Source organism: Natator depressus, chromosome 2, assembly GCF_965152275.1.
Source record: "Natator depressus isolate rNatDep1 chromosome 2, rNatDep2.hap1, whole genome shotgun sequence".
In the NCBI taxonomy this organism is placed as follows: domain Eukaryota; kingdom Metazoa; phylum Chordata; order Testudines; family Cheloniidae; genus Natator; species Natator depressus.
The window spans coordinates 188,524,984-188,545,728 of NC_134235.1; the positions used below are offsets into that span (position 1 = coordinate 188,524,984).

Here is a 20,745-nt window from a genome sequence, read left to right on the forward strand (position 1 = left end):
ATGCCTTCTGGTATATAGTGATTCAAACAAAATCCAGCTCCTTTCATAGGGAACAGAAAGGTAAAATTAAAAACAAAACACCCCCCAAATGTAAACACACAAGAATCCACTTACCTCACAAACAGAAGTAAACTTTGAAAATGAGCAGTTCTTCTTTTGAGTGCTTTTCTGTGTGTACTCCATTCTTGGTGAGCATTTGCTTGAAATCCGAGTCTTTTGGCCAGCAGTGTCTGAGTCCTCCCATGCACCCTGAGGGCCCTTGTGCTCCCATACCAAGGGCATAAAGGGCAGCATGGGACCCTACTGCCACTCAGTTCCTTCTTACCTCCTGTGGCTTTGAGACAGTGCACCCAGAGTCCACGATCACTTTCGCTCTTAATAAGGAAAATTTGGATTTAGTGTATAAGTACAGTAAATTTGGTTTGGTTTAGTTGCCTGTTGGCATCACCTCTTTGATAGGTTTTGCTTAGTTCTGAGAAGTCTTTAATATTTGTACATATTCCCAGCTGGGATCTTTCAGTAATAGTGCTTAAAGATGTTGCAGCCAAAGTCTTCTGGATTAAATTTTGCCCCCCTTGTGAGGCAGCCGTTCCCATTAATGATGGGCATACAAGATCTCATTGTTTTGAGGGGGTCACATTTCCCCTTAAATGCACCATGTGCAAGTCCTTTTCAAGAGGGCTTTGAAGTCTGAGAAGCGAAGCTTAAAATGTTCCACTTAACCACTCCATGCAGCCTGCCTCAGATCCAGGTCTGTCTGACCCATTCCTGGTCATCAGTCTGTTGTGTCCAAAAGTGCCCGTGTCAGCTTGGCTTCAGTTAGCTGCAGGGCTCCAGTAAGCAAGCTGCAATTTCAGAGATTTTGGTAGGACTGTCCCTGTTAATGTTCCTGAGTGTAAGGAGCATTGCTCCGCCTCTAAAATTAGTCAGTTCTCATATCTCTAATGTAAAGAAGAGGTCAAAACAGCCTCTTGACTCCCAGTCTAAGGAGTCTCCACAGCTTGAACTGAATACTGGAGGAGATTCAAGGGAACATGGTACTGGCTAACTGATACTGCACACTGCAGGGTACAGTGTTCTTGAGTAGTACCAAGACAATGGTTATTTAGGTTATTTCGGCACTGTGTGTGTCTTTATTGGTTGCTACCTCTTCAGCACTGATGAAAATATCAGTACCAAGCATGTCAGTACCAAGTGAATTGACTCGGGCTACCCTTATGGGCTGCACATTAGATTTGAGATTTGCAGCACCATATATCCTGGTACTGATGAGGTACACATTACTGAAGAAGCTCTACGTTATGGAGGAGCCTAAGTCTCTCTTATTGTCTCTTGAGCTTAACGTTCCATCGGTACTCATGCCTGCTGCTTCAGTGGTACCAACCTTGTCTTCAGCACCACCTGCTGCTGGGTTACAACCTATTAGTGCTGCCTCAGCAGCCCCACCTTTAGAGATGGAATTTTCGTATTCTTCATCTGACTCACAAAAAAAGAGGCAAGTTCTCCAACTGTTCCCCTAGGACTCCTTTTCCAAGTTCTGTGGATCAGAAAGAGTCTAGAGTCTCCTATGTTTAGATCTGTAGGAGTTATGAGGGTAGCTTTATGCCCTTGTACCCTTCCCTTTTGGCCCATACTCCTTTTCTCTGTACTGTTCCTGCATGGCCATACTGGAACCTTGGGGTCCATATTGGTTTATCTCTTATGCACCATCTCAGAGAGAGAGAGAGCTACTGAGAGGCAGAGAACGTTGTAACCTCAGACATCCCGTGATGACCCTCTGCCTGCAGAGGAAGAACAGCCCCAAGACAAGATTAGGACATGCAGGCACCAGTGGCTATCTCCTCTTCGTTTCCAAATGTGTCAGTAATCCTTTCATCTGGATGTCTATAAAGGCTTCCAGTATTTGGTGAGAAGGGTAACTGAATCACTCCATATTTCATTTGAAGAGGTGCAGGAGGCCCCTCATAAGTTTTTGAACATTTTGCACACTTCTTGCCATTAACAAAGCCGTATTGGAATCTCCTAAAAATATCTGGCAGATACCAGCAACTGTTGTCCCAAATTCAGAAAAGCAGGTCAGAGGTAGTATGTACTGTTGGTAAGAACAGAATATTTTTTCACATCTGCTACCAGGGTTTTTAGTTGTTGCTGCTGTGAATTGAAAGCATAGGCTGCATCAACCTAAAGTGACTCTATCTGAAATGGAAATGAATCTGTTCAATTTTAAGAGTTACCTGGGCAAGTCTGAGAGGTAGAATTTCAAACTATGAGGCTCTTCTTGCTCTCTGATGTTAATTACAATAAGTTTAGTCTGCAGAGACAAACTGTCACAGAAAGAAGACTTCAGGTCCCTGATTGCTATGGGGCAGTTAGATGCAAGAACATCTCTGCAGGCAGCACTGAATGCTGTGGGTACCACTAGTTGGTTCATGGCCTCACCTATAGTGACGACACTTTTCTTGGACTCTAGAGTTCTGGGATCTCAAGAGAAGTGCAATATACAGTGGAGGATGTTCTGTTCATGGGCTCCAGTTTGTTCAGCAGAAAGACGGATGATGCCCTTCACATCTCGAAGGATTCCTGTGCCATACTTTGTTCTTTAGGAATCTGCATGCTGCAGTGAAGAGGAAAGAGTAGATCCCATTCTTACTCTAGTCAAAAAATGGCACTAAGCACTGTCCAAGGTCCTCAGAACTTCCTTGAAAGTGTCAGTGACTTCAGAAGAGAAAATCTTTTAGATCAGCTACTTCTGCCTCCCAGCTGGCTTCAGCAAGTAAGCAATTCTTTTGATGGGCTTGTGGAGAGATGCAAATTAATCACTTTTGATTTTCCTTCTTTGCTTCCCTTTTGGAAACTACCTCTTTTTGGGGGGGGGCGGGGTGGTGGTGTTATGAAACTTGGTAACAATGCAGGAGAAATGTTTCTACTATAATTCCTCATACCCAAACAGTGTGATCGAAGCCATTTATGGATTTGAGTGTGTCCAATACCTACATCTGCCAGAAAAAGTTTAGAATGGTCACCACAGCCTCTGTAATGCCAGCTCTAGATCCAGAAAATTGTTTTGCGGCTCTCGCCCTCTATAGTGCCTGCTTTCATATTGCCATACATCTTGCACACAAGAAATTCTTAAGATTCTTGGTAGGTCATAACCACTTCCAGTACAGAGTTCTACCTTTTGCCTCTTCGTAGCACTTAAGTGTTTAACAGAGTGTAGTGGTGGGAGCTGCACACAATGGGGTATGTCTATATTTGATTAAAAATCTGCAGCTGGCCCATGCCTGCTGACTCGGGCTTGTGGGGCTTGGGCAAAGGGGCTGTTTAATTGTGGTGTGAACATTCAGGCTTGGGCTGGAGCCTGGGCTCTAGGACCCTGTGAGGTGGGAGGGTCCCAGCACTCGGGCTGCAGCCTGAGACCAAACGTCTACAATGCAATTAAACAGCCCCTTAGCCTGAGCCCTGTGAGCCTGAGTCAGCTGGCACAAGCCAGCTGTTGGTGTCTAATTTCAGGGTAGACATAGGCTATTATCCCCTAGCTCCTTAAGGGTATCCACAACTGGCTTATCAGAGGGAAGTCTCAGCATCATGTGCAGAACTCCATTCAGTGAATTCTTCAGCTCTTCATGTCCTTCAGCTGAAAAGTCCATTTTGACACTAATGCAACAGATTTTATAAGGATTGTTTTGACTCCAAGACAGCAAGAGCTCATTTACCCCAGGATAGGTTTTGAAACGGTGCGTGCACATCATGTAACTTCAGACAAATTCTCAAACAAGAGAAGAATTTGTCTGAGCCTGCTGGGATCACATGGCGGCCTGCACTTTTGCCTCACAGCATGCCAGGCTAACCTGTATTCTACATGCAGGCCTTACGAAATCAGTTTACATTCTGAGCAGGCCCAACTTGGACATGCCTCAGACATTCAGTAAGATGTTTTCTCCTTATTGAGCTGTTGGATGGACCCTAGGAAGGAGTGCAGAGGAATTCCCTTCTCTCCACTCTTCCAGCCAAAACTGTAATGGCAGATGCCTCACATCTGGGTTTGGGAGTGCGCCTAGAACACCAACCAAGCATGAGACAGGTGGACTCATGAGGAGACTCATTCACACAACTATATTGGAACTCGGAGTTGTTTGCAAAGCGTACATACACTTCTTTCCTCTGATTCAAAGGCTGTACATTCAGATCATGACAGACAGCATAACTGCTATGTTTTATATAAACAGGAAGGAAGAGCCGTGGTCATCTCCTCTGTGCCAAGAGGCAGTTCATTTATGAAACTAGTGCCTTAGGGTATATTTACACCATGAAATTAGGTCGAATTTATAAGTTGTTTTTTTAGAAATCGTTTTTATATAGTTGATTGTGTGTGTCCCTACACAAAATGCTCTAAGTGCATTAACTCGGCGGAGTGCTCCCACAGTACCGAAGCTAGCGTCGACTTCTGGACCGTTGCACTGTGGGTAGCTATCCCACAGTTCCCGCAGTCTCCGCCGCCCATTGGAATTCTGGGTTGAGATCCCAATGCCTAATGGGGCAAGAACATTGTCGTGGGCGGTTCTGTGTACATGTCGTCAGGCCCTCCCTCCCTCCATGAAAGCAACGGCAGACAATGGTTTTGCGCCTTTTTCCCTGAGTTATCTGTGCAGACGCCATACCACGGCAGGCATGGAGCCCGCTCAGCTAACTGTCACCCTACATCTCCTGGGTGCTGGCAGACGCCGTACTGCATTGCTGCACAGCAGCAGCTCATTGCCTTGTGGCAGCAGACGGTGCAATAGGCCTGATAACCATCGTCATCGTGTCAGAGGTGCTTCTGGCCGCCTTGGTAGGGTCGGTCAGGAGTGCCTGGGCAGACATGGGCGCAGGGACTAAAATAGGAGTAACTCGACCAGGTCATTCTCTTTAGTCCTGCTGGCAGTCCTATTGTATCGTCTTCTGCCGAGCAGGCAGGAGATGAGGATGGCTAGCAGTCCTTCTGCACCGTGTGCTGCTAGCCAAAGATGTAAAAGATAGATGGAGTGGATCAAAACAAGAAATACACCAGATTTGTTTTGTATTCATTTGCTCCCCCCCCATCGCTCCCTCCCTTTGTGAAATCAACGGCTGACAATTGTTTCGGTGAGGTCTGTCAGGGGCACCTTGAAAAGTTTAATGGAGATTCAGTCCTGCCTGAAATACTGGGGGGAGGGATAGCTCATTGGGTTGAGCATTGGCCTTCTAAACCCAGGGTTTTGAGTTCAATCCTTGAGGGGGCCATTCTGTGTGACAGTTGTTTTTGTTTCTCCTTGCTGTAAAGCCACCCCCTTTGTTGATTTTAATTCCCTGTAAGCCAACCCTGTAAGCCGTGTTGTCAGTCGCCCCTCCCTCCGTCAGAGCAACGACAGACAATCATTCCGCGCTTTTTTTCTGTAAGCATGGAGCCCGCTCAGATCACTTCGGCAATTTGGAGCACAGTAAACACCACGCGCATTGTCCAGCACTGTATGCAGAACCTGGCAAAGCGAAACCGGGCGAGTAGGCGATGTCAGCGCGGTGACGAGAGTGATGAGGACATGGACACAGACTTCTCTCAAAGCACGGGCCCTGGCAACGTGGGCATCATGGTGCTAATGGGGCAGGTTCATGCGGTGGAACGCCGATTCTGGGCCCGGGAAACAAGCACAGACTGGTGGGACCGCATAGTGTTGCAGGTCTGGGATGATTCCCAGTGGCTGCAAAACTTTCGCATGAGTAAGGGCACTTTCATGGAACTTTGTAACTTGCTTTCCCCTACCCTGAGGCGCAAGAATACCAAGATGAGAGCAGCCCTCATAGTTGAGAAGCGAGTGGCAATAGCCCTGTGGAAGCTTGCAGCGCCAGACAGCTACCAGTCAGTCAGGAATCAATTTGGAGTGGGCAAATCTATTGTAGGGGCTGCTGTGATGCAAGTAGCCAACGCAATCAAAGATCTGCTGATATCAAGGGTAGTGACCCTGGGAAACGTGCAGGTCATAGTGGATGGCTTTGCGGCAATGGGATTCCCTAACAGTGGTGGGGCCATAGACGGAACCCATATCCCTATCTTGGCACCGGAGCACCAAGTCGGCGAGTACATAAACCGCAAGGGGTACTTTTCAATAGTGCTGCAAGCACTGGTGGATCACAAGGGATGTTTCACCACCATCAACGTGGGATGGCATGGAAAGGTACATGATGCTCGCATCTTCGGGAACTCTGGTCTGTTTCAAAAGCTGCAGGAAGGGACTTTATTCCCAGACCAGAAAATAACCATTGGGGATGTTGAAATGCCTATAATTATCCTTGAGGACCCAGGCTACCCCTGAATGCCATGGCTCATGAAGCCATACACAGGCAGCCTGGACAGTAGTCAGGAGCTGTTCAACTACAGGCTGAGCAAGTGCAGAATGGTGGTAGAATGTGCATTTGGACGTTTAAAAGCGCGCTGGCGCAGTTTACTGACTTGGTTAGACCTCAGCGAAACCGATATTCCCCTGTTATTACTTCTTGCTGTGCGCTCCAAATTATCTGTGAGAGTAAGGGGGAGACGTTTATGGCGGGGTGGGAGGTTGAGGCAAATTGCCTGGCCGCTGGTTAGGCGCAGCCAGACACCAGGGCGGTTAGAAGAGCACAGGAGAGCACGGTGCGCATCAGAGAAGCTTTGAAAACCAGTTTCATGACTGGGCAGGCTACGGTGTGAAAGTTCTGTTTGTTTCTACTTGATGAAACCCCCCCCGCCCCTTGGTTCACTCTACTTCCCTGTAAGCTAACCACCCTCTCCTCCTCCCTTTGATCACCGCTTGCAGAGGCAATAAAGTCATTGTTGCTTCAGAATCATGCATTCTTTATTAATTCATCACACAAATAGGGGGATAACTGCCAAGGTAGCCCAGGAGAGGTAGTGGAGGAGGGAAGCACTGGCAGGGGTGGTGGAGGAGGGAAGGACAAGGCCACACAGCACTTGAAGAGTTTACAACTTATTGAATGCCAGCCTTCTGTTGCTTGGGCAATCCTCTGGGGTGGAGTGGCTGGGTAGCCAGAGGGGGCTCCCCCCACCAAGTTCTTGGGCGTTTGGGTGAGGAGGCTATGGAGCTTGGGGAAGAGGGCGGTTGGTTACACAGGGGCTGTAGCAGCGACCTGTGCTCCTGCTGCCTTTCCTGCAGCTCAACCGTACGCTGGAGCATATTAGTTTGAACCTCCAGCAGCCTCCGCGTTGAATCCTGCTTCCTCTCATCATGCTGCCGCCACCTTTCAGCTTCAGCCCTCTCTTCAGCCTGCCACCTCTCCTCCTGGTCACTTTGTGCTTTCCTGCACTCTGACATTGTCTTCCTCCACGCATTCGTCTGTGCTCTGTCAGTGTGGGAGGACAGCATGAGCTCAGAGAACATTTCATTGCGAGTGCGTGTTTTTTTTTGTTTGTTTGTTTGTTTTTTTTTTTTTTTGCCTTCTAATCTTTGCTAGCCTCCGGGAAGGAGAAGATCCTGTGATCCTTGAAACACATGCAGCTGGTGGAGGGAAAAAAAAGGGACAGTGGTATTTAAAAACACGTTTTCTAGAACAATGGGTACATTCTTTCACGGTAAACCTTGCTGTTAACACTACATACATAGCACATGTGCTTTCGTTACAAGGTCGCATTTTGCCTCCCCCCACCGTGTGGCTAACCCTCCCCCCCGCCTCCCCGTGGCTAACAGTGGGGAACATTTCTGTTCAGCCACAGGCAAACAGCCCAGCAGGAATGGCCACCTCTGAATGTCCCCTTAAGAAAAGCATCCTATTTCAACCAGGTGACCATGAATGATATCACTCTCCTGAGGATGACACAGAGAGAGAAAGAATGGATGTTGTTTGAACGCCAGCAAACATACGCTGCAATGCTTTCTTCTGCAATGATTCCTGACTACGTGCTACTGGCCTGGCGTGGTAAAGTGTCCTACCATGGTGGACGGAATAAGGCTGCCCTCCCCAGAAACCTTTTGCAAAGGCTCTGGGAGTACATCCAGGAGAGCTTTATGGAGATGACCCTGGAGGATTTCCACTCCATCCCCAGACACGTTAACAGACTTTTCCAGTAGCTGTCCTGGCCGTGAATGCCCGGGCAAATTAATCATTAAACATGCTTGCTTTTAAACCAGGTATACTATTTAAAAAGGTACATTCACCAGAGGTCCCTTTTCCACCTGGCAGGTCCAGGAGGCAGCCTTGGGTGAGTTCAGGGGGTACTGGCTCCAGGTCCAGGGTGAGAAACAGTTCCTGACTGTCGGGGAAAACCGGTTTCTCCGCTTGCTTGCTGTGAGCTATCTACAACCTCCTCATCATCATAATCTTCCTCGTTCCCCAAACCTGCTTCCGTGTTGCCTCCCTCTCCATTGAAGGAGTCAAAGCACGCTGTTGGGGTAGTGGTGGCTGAACCCCCTAAAATGGCATGCAGCTCATCATAGAAGCGGCATGTTTGGGGCTCTGACCTGGAGCGGCCGTTTGCCTCTCTGGTTTTCTGGTAGGCTTGCCTCAGCTCCTTAAGTTTCATGCGACACTGCTTCAGGTCCCTGTTATGGCCTTTGTCCTTCATGCCCTGGGAGATTTTGACAAATGTTTTGGCATTTCGAAAACTGGAACGGAGTTCTGATAGCACGGATTCCTCTCCCCATACAGCGATCAGATCTCGTACCTCCCGTTCGGTCCAGGCTGGAGCTCTTTTGCGCTTCTGGGACTCCATTATGGTCATTTCTGCTGATGAGCTCTGCACTCACCTGCAGCTTGTCACGCTGGCCAAACAGGAAATGAAATTCAAAAGTTCGTGGGCCTTTTCCTGTCTACCTGGCCAGTGCATCTGAGTTGAGAGTGCTGTCCAGAGCGGTCACAAAGGGGCACTCCGGGATAGCTCCCGGAGACCAATACCGTCTAATTGTGTCCACAGTATCCCAAATTCGACCCCGCAAGGCTGATTTCAGCGCTAATCCCCTTGTCGGGGGGTGGAGAAAAGAAATCAATTTTAAGAGCCCTTTAAGTCAAAAAAAAAAAAAAAGGGCTTCGTCGTGTGTACGGGTGCCGGGTTAAATCGATTTAATGCTGCTAAATTCGACCTCAGCTCGTAGTGTAGACCAGGGCTTAGTTATCTCTCTCTGCAATTCATCTTCTAGGTCTCTGGAACATTCTGGTGGATGACTTGAGCAGACTCTTTGTTAGACCACAAGTGGATGGAGAATTCACAATTCAGTGGTTTGTCAATTTTCAAGGAATGTGGTCGTCCATCATTAGACTTACTTGGGAGGGACAGGAAAAAGAAGTGTCAAATTTTCTGTTCCAGAGGTGGACAGAGTTTCACTTTCACATGTTTCTCATTTCGTGGTCCAATGCACTGAGATGTGCTTATCCACTAATTCCACTGCTCCCAAGTGTAGTTGAAAGTTCAGACAAGATGAAGGCAAGGTCATGCTGATAGTTTCTGCCTAGCTGAGATAGGTCTGGTGCACAGAAGTGATGCAATTATTTTTGTCCTCTGAAACTAATTCCAGACCTGCTGTCTCAGAACGAAGGAGCCATCCTCTGTTCCAACCTGTCCACCCTACATCTCACAGCATGTTTTCTGGATGGATCTCAGAATAGAAGTTATGATCGACTGATGTACAGAACATAAGAAATAATAGGAAAGACTCCATCAGACAAACTTACTAAGTGGAGAAGATTTTTGGCTTGGTGTGAACATCATCACTTACAGCCTCTTGAGATGTACATTTCTGCAGTGTTAGATTATCTGCTCTCTAAAGAACTCTGGGCTTTCACTTAGCTCTGCCAGGTTGCATCTTTCAGCTGTTTACCCCTGTAGATGAATGGTAAGTGTTTTCTGTTTTTTCCCCATCCTACAATGTTCAGCTTCCTCAGGGGGTTTAAGGGTTTTTCTACTTAAAAGGGAAGGCAATCCCCACATGGATCCTTAATGTAGCACTGGGGGGCCTCATGGGATCCCTGTTTGAGCCCATGGCAAATTCCCTTCTACACCTATCCATGAAAACCTTCCTACTAGTAATTACATCAGTTAAGAGGACTGTGGAGAGAGGGGCACTCAAGGCATACTACATCTATCCTGTTTTCCATTCTGAACTGGTGTTTCTTAAGCCACGCCCTAATTTCTTACTGAAAATATTGTCAGACTTCTGTTTTTAAATCAGACTGTCCATCTACCTACATTTTCCCCAGACCTCAGTCTAATCACAGGGACTTTTAATGACATACCCTTAATGATCATAGGGCTGTAGCCTTTTACTTACAGAAAAAAAAAAAAAAAACCCTTCAGGGCCTCCCTAAGGCAATTGTCCTTTGCAGAGAGGATGAAAGACCCTACCGTTCACTTCCAGACATAATCTAAATTGGTTATTGAATTCTGCTGAAACTAGTAACATTATTCTCCATTTAATATTATAACGCATTCCACTAGAATGCAAGCAGCTTCTGCTGCTTCCTTGAGAAGTAGTACGATAATGGACATTTGTAAAGCATCCACCCGGGGTTCCATACATACCTTTAATAAACACTGTTCTTTAATGGAAGGTTTGAGAGCAGATGCTGCTTTTGGCAGGGTTGTTTAGAGTCTAGATAAGACTTTAACCACCCACCACCTTAGTTCGGGTTACTGCTTGAGAGCCATCAAGAGTGGAATATGTATATAGACAAGCACTTGAAGAGTTGCTTTACCTGCACAGTAACTAGAATTCTTTGAGTTGTATAAAATATATATATATATGGGCAACACAACCTGACCTCCTTTCCCTTTGCTAGGGGGGTCCTAGTGTAAATTGGATTCTGGGATTGGCCCTGCACTGCCCTTTGTGACTTTGGGATGGAAGTGCAAGGGGGCATTTGCTGCACATGCGGACCCAGTGGGCACTATTGGCCAAAAGACTCCAATCTTTAGTGTGTGGGGCACATGTGCAGCAATAGTAGAAAATATATATATGGATCAGTGTTTCTCAACTCATGGGTGGCAACTCAAAAGTGGGTCGCAAGAATGTACGAAAGGGTTGCAAACAAATTTTAAAATCATGTTTTGCGTACAACTTTTTAAAAAATAGATTCCGCTTGTGCTTCACTGTATGTTAATGCTGTCCATACCAATGATATTGCCACGCTTACTTCTATGCTGCTGCTGGCGGCGGTGCTACCTTTAGAGCTGGGCTGATGGAGAGTGGCGGCTGCTGGCTAGGTGCCCAGCTCTGAAGGCAGTGCCGCCACCAGCAGCAGCGCAGAAGGAAGGGTGGCAAGCCATGATATTGCCACCCTTACTTCTGTGCTGCTACTGGCTGTGTAGCAACTTATGTATTGTTTGTTTGTTACATGTGGTGGGTAATAAGTATTTTGGGGCCAAAGTGTTTGTTTTCTACTTAAGCTATTTACTGGGTTGGAACTGGCCATCAATGTTTACAAATGGGTCCTGGTCCAAAAAAGTTTGAGAATCATTGTTATAGACAACACACCTTAAGCTCCAGTTACTGTGTACACAATTACTGTGTAATTTGTCTTTCACATGGTGACTATTGTGATTTGTCTTGGAGCATAATGTAATAAAATCTCATTCTGTGGTCAAGTTAGTCATAGAAAGTTAAGGGAGGAGTCATTGGATTCGTACTAATGTATCATAATTTCCATGGTGTCCTCTGTGGCATGGCGGGGGGGACTCGCTTCCAGCTGTAGGTCGTCCTGTTGGTGGAAATTTTTGATAATGCAATGTCTTTGGAAATGGGTTGAGTTGGGTATCATTCAGCCCCTTTTCCAGTGATCACAGTGGTACCAAACATGACAAACCTAGAATAGTTACGTAGATATATATTGGAGAAAACGTTTACAAATTGAATTTTTTAAAAATTCTACTTAAACACAGGTATACATTGCTTACATTAAAAGGACATTGATCTTGCCTAATCCTAGGGAAGTTGTCCTTGACATGTAGGACTGAAAATATTTATTCATCAGTGACATCTGTCTGGGGCACCACTGCTAAACATGTTGTGTCACTAATCCTTGTTCAAGCCACACTCGCACATCTCCATACAAAACAGGGTGCCAGCCAAACATTTGCAAGATTGTGAGTACCTGGTCTTTGCACATGAGTGTTTGATTCGCTGAAAGATCGATTCAGGAATGCATAGTATTTCACATATAGCTGGTGTGATTAGTCCATCCTCCAAGACCCATCCATGTGCGATAGCAAAGGGTAGTTTTGGATGCGCTCGATCATCCTGGAGCCATTCTGTTGCTTGATAAATTTCCCTCTTATTAGCAGGTATAAACGCACCCTTGTCCATGTTGATTTTTCTCCTTTTGTCTGCTGCTTGGAAAACATCCACCAACTCTGCCAGTGTCGTAATGTTGGTTTTTAAACAGTAAACTTGGTATATGAATGCCTCCAGTGCATTTTTGGCCTCATCAGTGACTGTCTCAGCCATTCCAAGCAGCCTCAGAGTGAGGAGAGTGTCTTTGGAGGCAGAATCAAATGCCTTTCAGTAAGATAATTTTGGTCTTTCCAGGCAACTTCCAGTAGTGTCACATGCTGAAAGATGTGGAAACCTGGCAGTACGGTGGCTTTTAACAGTTTGAGTGATAGGAACACATCTCTGAGGGATATACAGAAATTCTGTTCCTCAGCAGCAGGCACAAAAACAGAATCTTGCAGAAGTCTTGGGTAGCATCTCAGAGAGAGCACTAGAACATCTGTCTTGTGCAAAAAGTCTGGAGTTTAGTTGCACTTTTCTCTGTGACATTGATAGCATGAGCCTCCTTATGGGAACTATGAGGAAACTCCACTGACCATTGCGAGGCAGAAGCTTCATTATGCCATGTGAAGATGAAATTCTTTGCATGCTGGAGCATTTTTCCTGCTAGTTAACGCCTCCTTTGTGGGTATATAAAGCAGTAGCTTCTTCATTGTGAGATTGGAGAAGTTTGTGGAGTCAGGTTTCAGAGTAGCAGCCATGCTAGTCTGTATCCGCAAAAAGAAAAGCAGTACTTGTGGCACCTTAGAGACTAACAAATTTATTTGAGCATAAGCTTTCGTGAGCTACAGCTCACTTCATCGAATGCATTCAGTGGAAAATACAGTGGGGAGATTTATATACATAGAGAACGTGAAACAATGGGTGTTACCATACACACTGTAACGAGAGTGATCACTTAAGATGAGCTATTACCAGCACGGGGGGGGGGGGGGGGAGAACCTTTTGTAGTGATAATCAAGGTGGGCCATTTCCAGCAGTTGACAAGAACGTCGGAGGAACGGGGGTGGGGGTGGGGGGGAATAAACATGGGGAAATAGTTTTACTTTGTGTAATGACCCATCCGCTCCCAGTTTTTATTCAAGCCTAAATTATATCCAGTTTTCAAATTAATTCCAATTCAGCAGTCTCTCCTTGGAGTCTGTTTTTGAAGTTTTTTTGTTGAAGAATTGCCACTTTTAGGTCTGTAATCGAGTGACCAAAGAGATTGAAGTGTTCTCCGACTGGTTTTTGAATATTATAATTCTTGACGTCTGATTTGTGTCCATTTATTCTTTTACGTAGAGACTGTCCAGTTTGGCCAATGTACATGGCAGAGGGGCATTGCTAGCACATGATGGCATATATCAGATTGGTGCATGTGCAGGTGAACGAGCCTCTGATAGTGTGGCTGATGTGATTAGGCCCTATGATGGTGTCCCCTGAATAGATATGTGGACACAGTTGGCAATGGGCTTCGTTGCAAGGATAGGTTCCTGGGTTAGTGGTTCTGTTGAGTCGGTGTGTGGTTGCTGGTGAGTATTTGCTTCAGGTTGGGGGGCTGTCTGTAAGCAAGGACTGGCCTGTCTCCCAAGATCTGTGAGAGTGATGGGTCGTCCTTCAGGATAGGTTGTAGATCCTTGATGATGCGTTGGAGAGGTTTTAGTGGGGGGCTGAAGGTGATGGCTAGTGGCTTTCTGTTGTTTTCTTTGTTGGGCCTGTCCTGTAGTAGGTGACTTCTGGGTACTCTTCTGGCTTTGTCAGTCTGTTTCTTCACTTCCGCAGGTGGGTATTGTAGTTGTAAGAACGCTTGATAGAGATCTTATAGGTGTTGGTCTCTGTCTGAGGGGTTGGAGCAAATGCGGTTGTATCATAGAGCTTGGCAATTGATCGTGTGGTGTGGTCTGGATGAAAGCTGGAGGCATGTAGGTAGGCATAGCGGTCAGTAGGTTTCCGGTATAGGGTGGTGGTTATGTGACCATCACTTATTAGCACCGTAGTATCCAGGAAGTAGATCTCTTGTGTGGACTGGACCAGGCTGAGGTTGATGGTGGGATGGAAATTGTTGAAATCATTGTGATTTCTGATTTGGACAGGTGCAATGCCATGGAGTCACTACTTTCTGGTAATATTTTTAATTGAATCCTCTGCATACATGTCAGCTATGAGGTAGACTTTGTCGTAGGCCCAGTATTTTCTCTGTAGCCTCAGGATGAAAAGTTCAGCCAAATCTCAGCAGGTATTAACAGTTTCTGATGTGTTGAGAGCTTGTACCTCAGCTATACCATCGATGATTGCTAAGGTGAAAGTCCTCTGCCAGCACAAGATACTGGTCATGTCAATAAGTGCTGGCTTAGGAAGACCACGTAAGATGTGCATTAGTTTGCTTTTTGCCTGGCATATATACATTGTTTTGTCACATTCAAACATCAATCCTGGTGTGACAGGTAACTCAGAGTTTCCCAGAGTCTCATGTTGCTCAACATTATGCTGAGATCTGGATACGACCAGGAGATGAGCCAACAATGACCTGTCTGTGGTCAGCCCTATAAGGGTCCCTGCCACCTTCACTCTGATATTCTTTGCATTCAAGCACAGCTTTTGTCTGTTCTTAATTGGAGCCCATAGAATGATGGAGCCTTAGATAATTCTTTGGATTTTGAAGGCTTCATACAAATCATAGCCCAAAGTATTCATTTGACTGACATCTTTAGCTGTCTCATCACTGAAGACTGCTTTCACCATGATACTGATGAGCTTCAGTCTGTCATACACGAATGGGTATGCCAGTGCAAGTAAGCTCATCCTGTATCTTTAAAATTACCCCTCACCCCCTCCTCTAGCATTTAACACCACTTAATACGTCTAGATGGTGCTTGGTTACTTGTGAGGAAGTCGTATAAACTACATCCATATCCCAGAGTTCATCTTCAATAAATACTTTACGTGCCTTTCTGCTAAGCATTTGTTCCTCTTCAATCCCGATCAAAGCACATATTTCTCTGTATTTAGCCTCTGTCAGTCATTGCCACTCCTTTAGAGCCTCTGCGAGAATTTAAGAACTCCAGCTGAGTCACACAGTTTGCTGTAGTAAAGTCAGTATTTGTTTCTGTTGCTCCTACCTTTTGATGCATCACATTACATATGTTCATGGCGTAGCACTAAAAGTGCAATGTGGTATGTGTTGAGTGTCTTTTGGGTCAGTTGCATGCATTTTACTTTCCATGCAATGCTCTTGCTAAGAGTGACTGCTTCATACGGTTTCTCACCTGTCTCACATGTTGAAATCATGTTTAATGACCACTGTTGGGTTTCTGGGTTACAGCAGAAAGGTAGGGTTCTTCTTGAAATGCACGCCATAGAACCTACTATAAGGTGCGTCTCACCACAGTTGGCACTTGTCCTAGCACTTTCAACTCTTTCCTGATGCTTGATGTACTTCCTCTCCAACCTTGCCAATGCAGTTTATGGGTGTGCTTGTTATATTGTGTAAGGTGCCACCGAGTGTTGTGTTTAACCAGGTCCTCCATGGTGGTATTCTTCAAGGATTCAGCAACTAGTTGGTACTGCTCATCTCCCCACTGATGCCTAAAAATGATCAAGACCAAAAAGACCAAGGATTTTGTAATAAATTACTTGGTAATCATAATTAATTGTTATGTAATGTATGATATGTAACTTGTGTATGCCATTTACAGATGGATTCCAGTAATTTCTACCTGGATACTGATGTCTTAATTACTCATTACAATTCTTTTTACATCATAAAGCTGATAATCAATATTGCTGAACTGCTTCTTTTTTGTTGATGATGGCAAATCAACTTGAAGCACACCTTCCATTTATAGTAATCTGTAACATTAAAAAGTTCAGAGATCACGTTCTGAGCATTAATTGATAACACAGTACTGTCAGTCAAGGACCACAATTTAATTTTGTGAAAGCTGCATATTTGACATGCCTGTGTTAAAGTATAATTAAAAGTTGATATGTAAACATTTTCTCAACAATATATCTACAAAATTGTTCTAGGTTTGTCTTGTTTGGTACCATTGTGGGAGAATGGGCTTTCGAATGATATCCAACTTGACCCATTTCCAATGACATTGTAATATCAACATTTTCACCAGCTGGAGGACCTGGGTGTGAGGGGGGCAAGTCCACCGCCCACCATGCTGCAGAGGATGATGCCATTGAAATTATAAATATTTACGAATCAAATGATCCCTCCCTTACCTTTATATCATTAACTTGCCCACAAAATTACACATGCTCCCAGACAAATGATCAAATGGGAAGTGGGAACCAGCAGTTTAAGGATGAGATGCTGACTTGACCTTTAAAAGTAGCAGAGCTGACACAATTAACTAAAGAAAAATAAAATAACAATGAGAAAGCACTAATGTCTAAGAATTAAACTCTGGAGATGGCTAGTTTCTCCTACCTGCTGGAGATGGCAATAATTGGAGATTGCCAGGGTGTCAAATGATAATTATAGTTATTGCCTTTGAAGTTCTAGTTTTTTTGTTTCCTCCTACTGGAAGGGAGGGATCATGCTAGCTATCTGGGCTAACATATTAAGAAGGGTGAGAGAACTCTTACTTCACTTCTGATATTACTCCTGAGGGAATTCTGCGCCTAAAAATTATGCACACGATATTGCTAAATTCTGCAAATGTTTGTCAATAAATGTGGCTCCAGCATGGCAATGGGGAGCACAGGCCACTGGCTGCATTGAGGTGGGAGATCACCCTGAAACCTCACCACCCCTGACACAGTGCAAGGGCTAGGCCTGCCCCGGATCCAACTGTGGAGGGGCTTAGTGTGGTGGGATGCAGGTGTGGGCTGAGAGGTTTCTGTGTGGGGCAGTCTGGATATGGGCGGCTCAGTGGGAGATCTGGATACACAGAGGCTCATTGGGGGGTTCCGGGTGCAGGGGATCTAGGTAAAGGTGGTTTGGGCTTGGGGACGGTCTGGGTGTGAGGAGATGGGGCTCAGTGCGGGAGGGTGAGTGAGGGGGTCCAGGTGGTTGGGTAGTGGAGCTTGATGGGATGGGGGTCCAGGTGCAGCTGGCTGGGGATCAGTGGGGTGGGGTCTGGGGGTGTGTGGGTGGTAGAGCTTGTCAAGGTTCGATGGGCCTGCATAACGGGGGAGCCCCAGCTGCTGTCGAGGGGATGCCGCATGCCAGGCTCCGGCTCCCTCCCCCTCCCCCCCCCCCCCGTGATTCCCCCATCCCCTTTTTTCTCCATCCCCCTCCCTTCTCCCCTCCCTGCCCTATTTCATCTCTCCTTCTTCCCCCACTGCCTCTCCCCCCCCCCACCCTCTCACCCTTCCTTCTCTTCCCTCATTTTCTCCACCCCCGTCTTACCCAGCCCCACCGCAGGCACTCACTGTTGCACAGAATAGAAAACAGGAAGGCTCCCAGGACACAGAAGGGGCACGTGACTGGCACTAGGACCCAAGAGGCAGCGTTCAGCTGCAGAGTATGTAACCCCAGGTGCCCCCCCATGCCTTGCCTCGTTTGAAAGGGGGAAGTCCCCCCAAAAACTGTGCCCATGGTCGCCCCCTGCACCTGTGCAGATTCCCTTTGCTTCCCTGCCATTTTCTGCAGGGAAAAGAAGGAAATCTGCAGGGGCAGGGGGTGTGTTCTGCAGGTGCGCAGTCACGCAGAATTCCCCCAGGAGTAGATACTAAATGTGCTGAACTTGCTTGGCCTTTTTGGGAGATAAGTAACTTCTACAGCTGTATAACACCATGGAAGAGCAGATCCACTATAGTTCACTGGGGTCAGATATAGGCTATCCATGTCCACCGGACAAGGCATGAGCACTGGCTGCTCATTTTTTTTTTTTTTTTGACGTTATTCTGAAATTGAGAACATCTGAAAAAGGAGGTTTGGCATATTTTGGGTGTTTTGAAACACATTTAATCATAGTTAAATACCTCCTGTCCTTACATGCCTGATATGTTACTTTACTTTTTTCATAGTACACTGTAGAACTCTATACATAACCAAGCATAATCAAAGTTACCTTTTTCAGGGGTGAATTTGTGATGTTTGTAAGCAACAAGTTGAAGGCTGCTTCATTGCTAGCTTTCAAAGGTATTTTGATTTTTTTTCTGATAAGTAAAACTTGAATATTATCCTAGGTAAAGGGGCAATTGCTGTAGTGTGGTGGGGACATTTCTGAAGAATGTTATAGGTCTTAGGACTGATTTTATTGATTATTTAGCATATCTGTATTCAGACTTCAAGGTAGCGTAGTTATTGATTTCCATCCTAGAGCTGGGACCCAGTTATTCAAGTTACAAATCCTGTTTGCAGTTTTGGTAGTTACACCTAAGAGTTGATGACCAATTAAGTCCTTTCTTGCATAAGTCACCTCTTTAATTATCTGAATTTCTTGAAATACAGGTTTCAAGTAAGTGGTCAGAGTAGCCTGTGACAATAGAGGAAAAACTTATCTGTTGTGTAAAGTCCATTGCAGGACAGTTGATTTGAATATAGTTTTTTTTTTCTTATACGGAATGGAGAGAACAGAAGCCAGACTGCAGATGATTGAGGAGGTAGTTATAAGAAGAGAAAACTGAGGCCCTGGTAATACAGCTTGTTCAAGTTTTGGAGATAAAGTGGAGGAAAGAAATGGCATGAGAGACATGAGGAGCACTTAGAAATGACAACATGCTTAAATCCAGAGAGAAAGAAAACAGTTTTAAAGAGACAATGGAGAAGAGTAAAGGGGAGAAGGTAAGGGATAAAGGACAAAAAGTTGGGGGTGCAAGTGTGACATCAACATGAGAAGTTTGGGATGCTTGACAATCTGAATAGGATAAAGCCCTAAGAGAACAGAAACAAAAGATGGGTGCATGGTGCTATTTTTACATGGCCACTTTTCTGACCATATTGGTAGCTTCTAGATGCTACATTGCTTTCATGTTTCATTACCATCAGTGTTCTTTTGTAGGCCCTATTGCATTTTTACAGTGCACTGGAAGAGAAGTGGTGACCAGCATCAAAGAAACAATTTTCAATGGTGGTTCAATGTGGTTCATAATGACTGGCTTAAAGTTCACTTAACAGGAGAAAGTGACTCAGGGTTATTGGAATATATTTTGGACTAGATCAGTATCATGGAATAAGTAGGGGATTAGATTGGGTTTAAATTTCTGGGCATTGCCCTTTTAGAAACAGATATTGTAAAATCAGTATGTTTACATTCTTGGCTCAAAACTTTATGCAGGAGGGCAGCTTAGGCTCTCCGTAAGGTAGTCCATGAGCTACCTGTATCTCCAAGTTGATTGTCAGAGAAGAAAATATGTTCCAGTGTTTTGCAAGAGACTTTTTTTTTCTCATCTCAGAAGTACAGTGTGGAAGTTTTAAAATACAGGGTTTTATTTTAATTCTTATATTGGTGGTCTGATCCAACCTGCACTTAAAGATGTTAGGTGCATTGAATGACCACCTGCAAATGAAAATAGACTCACACCTTATATCTTGTAAATGCCACTGTACCACTTAAGTCCTATACTTGTACATGGTAGAGAAGTGCCTATATAATTAGCTATGCACGCTAGTCCTAAAGGGCAGTATGATATGCAACTGATTGAGCTGATCCAGAGCAGGTATCCAACACAATAATGAGCAGGACATGCAGAAGATGTGGCCAGAAGAAAACTAAGTCCACAGAAAAACTTGAGCAGGAAACTAGTTCTCATTTTTTAGCCTCAGGTTAATATGCCATCCAGTCTGTGACCCAGGAGTTTTAAATGCAAGTCAACAAACAGTTTGGCAGAAAATAAGTAATTATATTTAAATTGTCTGGGCTGCTGGACAATAGGATTGTTCCTAACCTTGCAGAAGGATTACTAATTTTGTATTAAAAAAAACTGTTCATGTCCCAGTTTTCATCATTTTTAAAAAAGATTTTATAGTGAATTACAATGAAGAGTGCTGTCATCAATCTTTCGTGTATGGCAAATGAGTCTAGGTTGCCTGAGAGGAAATGTAGATTTTACCGTACTGATTTCTGGATTGCATAGTCCACTATTTTGCCTCTGTCACTGGCCATTTACTTGTGCTTCAAAGGAAGATGTAAACCCCCAAAATACAACTGGCTAATTGTGCAATGCTGTAAGTGTGTGTGAGAGAGAGAGAGAAAATGGGGAGAACTTTCTTTACCTTTGCAGGTGATAAACTTTCATGAGACCAGCGTCCTGTGTATTGCGATCATAGAATTTACCACAGAATTGGTAAAGATTATTTTTATAAAAAATAAAAACTTGTAGCCTTTGTAGGTGTAAAGAGAACATCCAAATGTGAACTGAATGTAAACTAATGCAATGTTTTCTTCCTGAGTCTGCACATAGCCTGAAACAATAGCAGAGCAGTGTGAACTGCTCCCATGCAATGGCAATCAATACCTAATTATTTCACTGTTAATCAGTGTAGCAGAAAGTTCAAATGCTGGATACAATGGTGACTAAGGGCAGTGGAGTACTA

The 20,745-nt window shown here is 45.0% G+C and overlaps 1 protein-coding gene across 2 annotated transcripts in view; it reads left to right on the plus strand.

Moving 5' to 3' along the window:
- SNRK (SNF related kinase) overlaps positions 1–20,745 on the plus strand; it is a 79,921-nt gene that overhangs the window by 11,542 nt on the left and 47,634 nt on the right. The window contains exon 1 of one of the 2 annotated variants that reach the window (XM_074945599.1): positions 9,702–9,833. The exons of the other annotated variant lie outside the window; for it this stretch is intronic. Within the exon in view, the coding sequence (XP_074801700.1) occupies positions 9,827–9,833 (7 nt within the window). The 5' untranslated portion in view covers positions 9,702–9,826. Of the gene's footprint in view, positions 1–9,701; positions 9,834–20,745 lie in introns of those variants that run through there. 2 annotated transcript variants of the gene reach the window in all.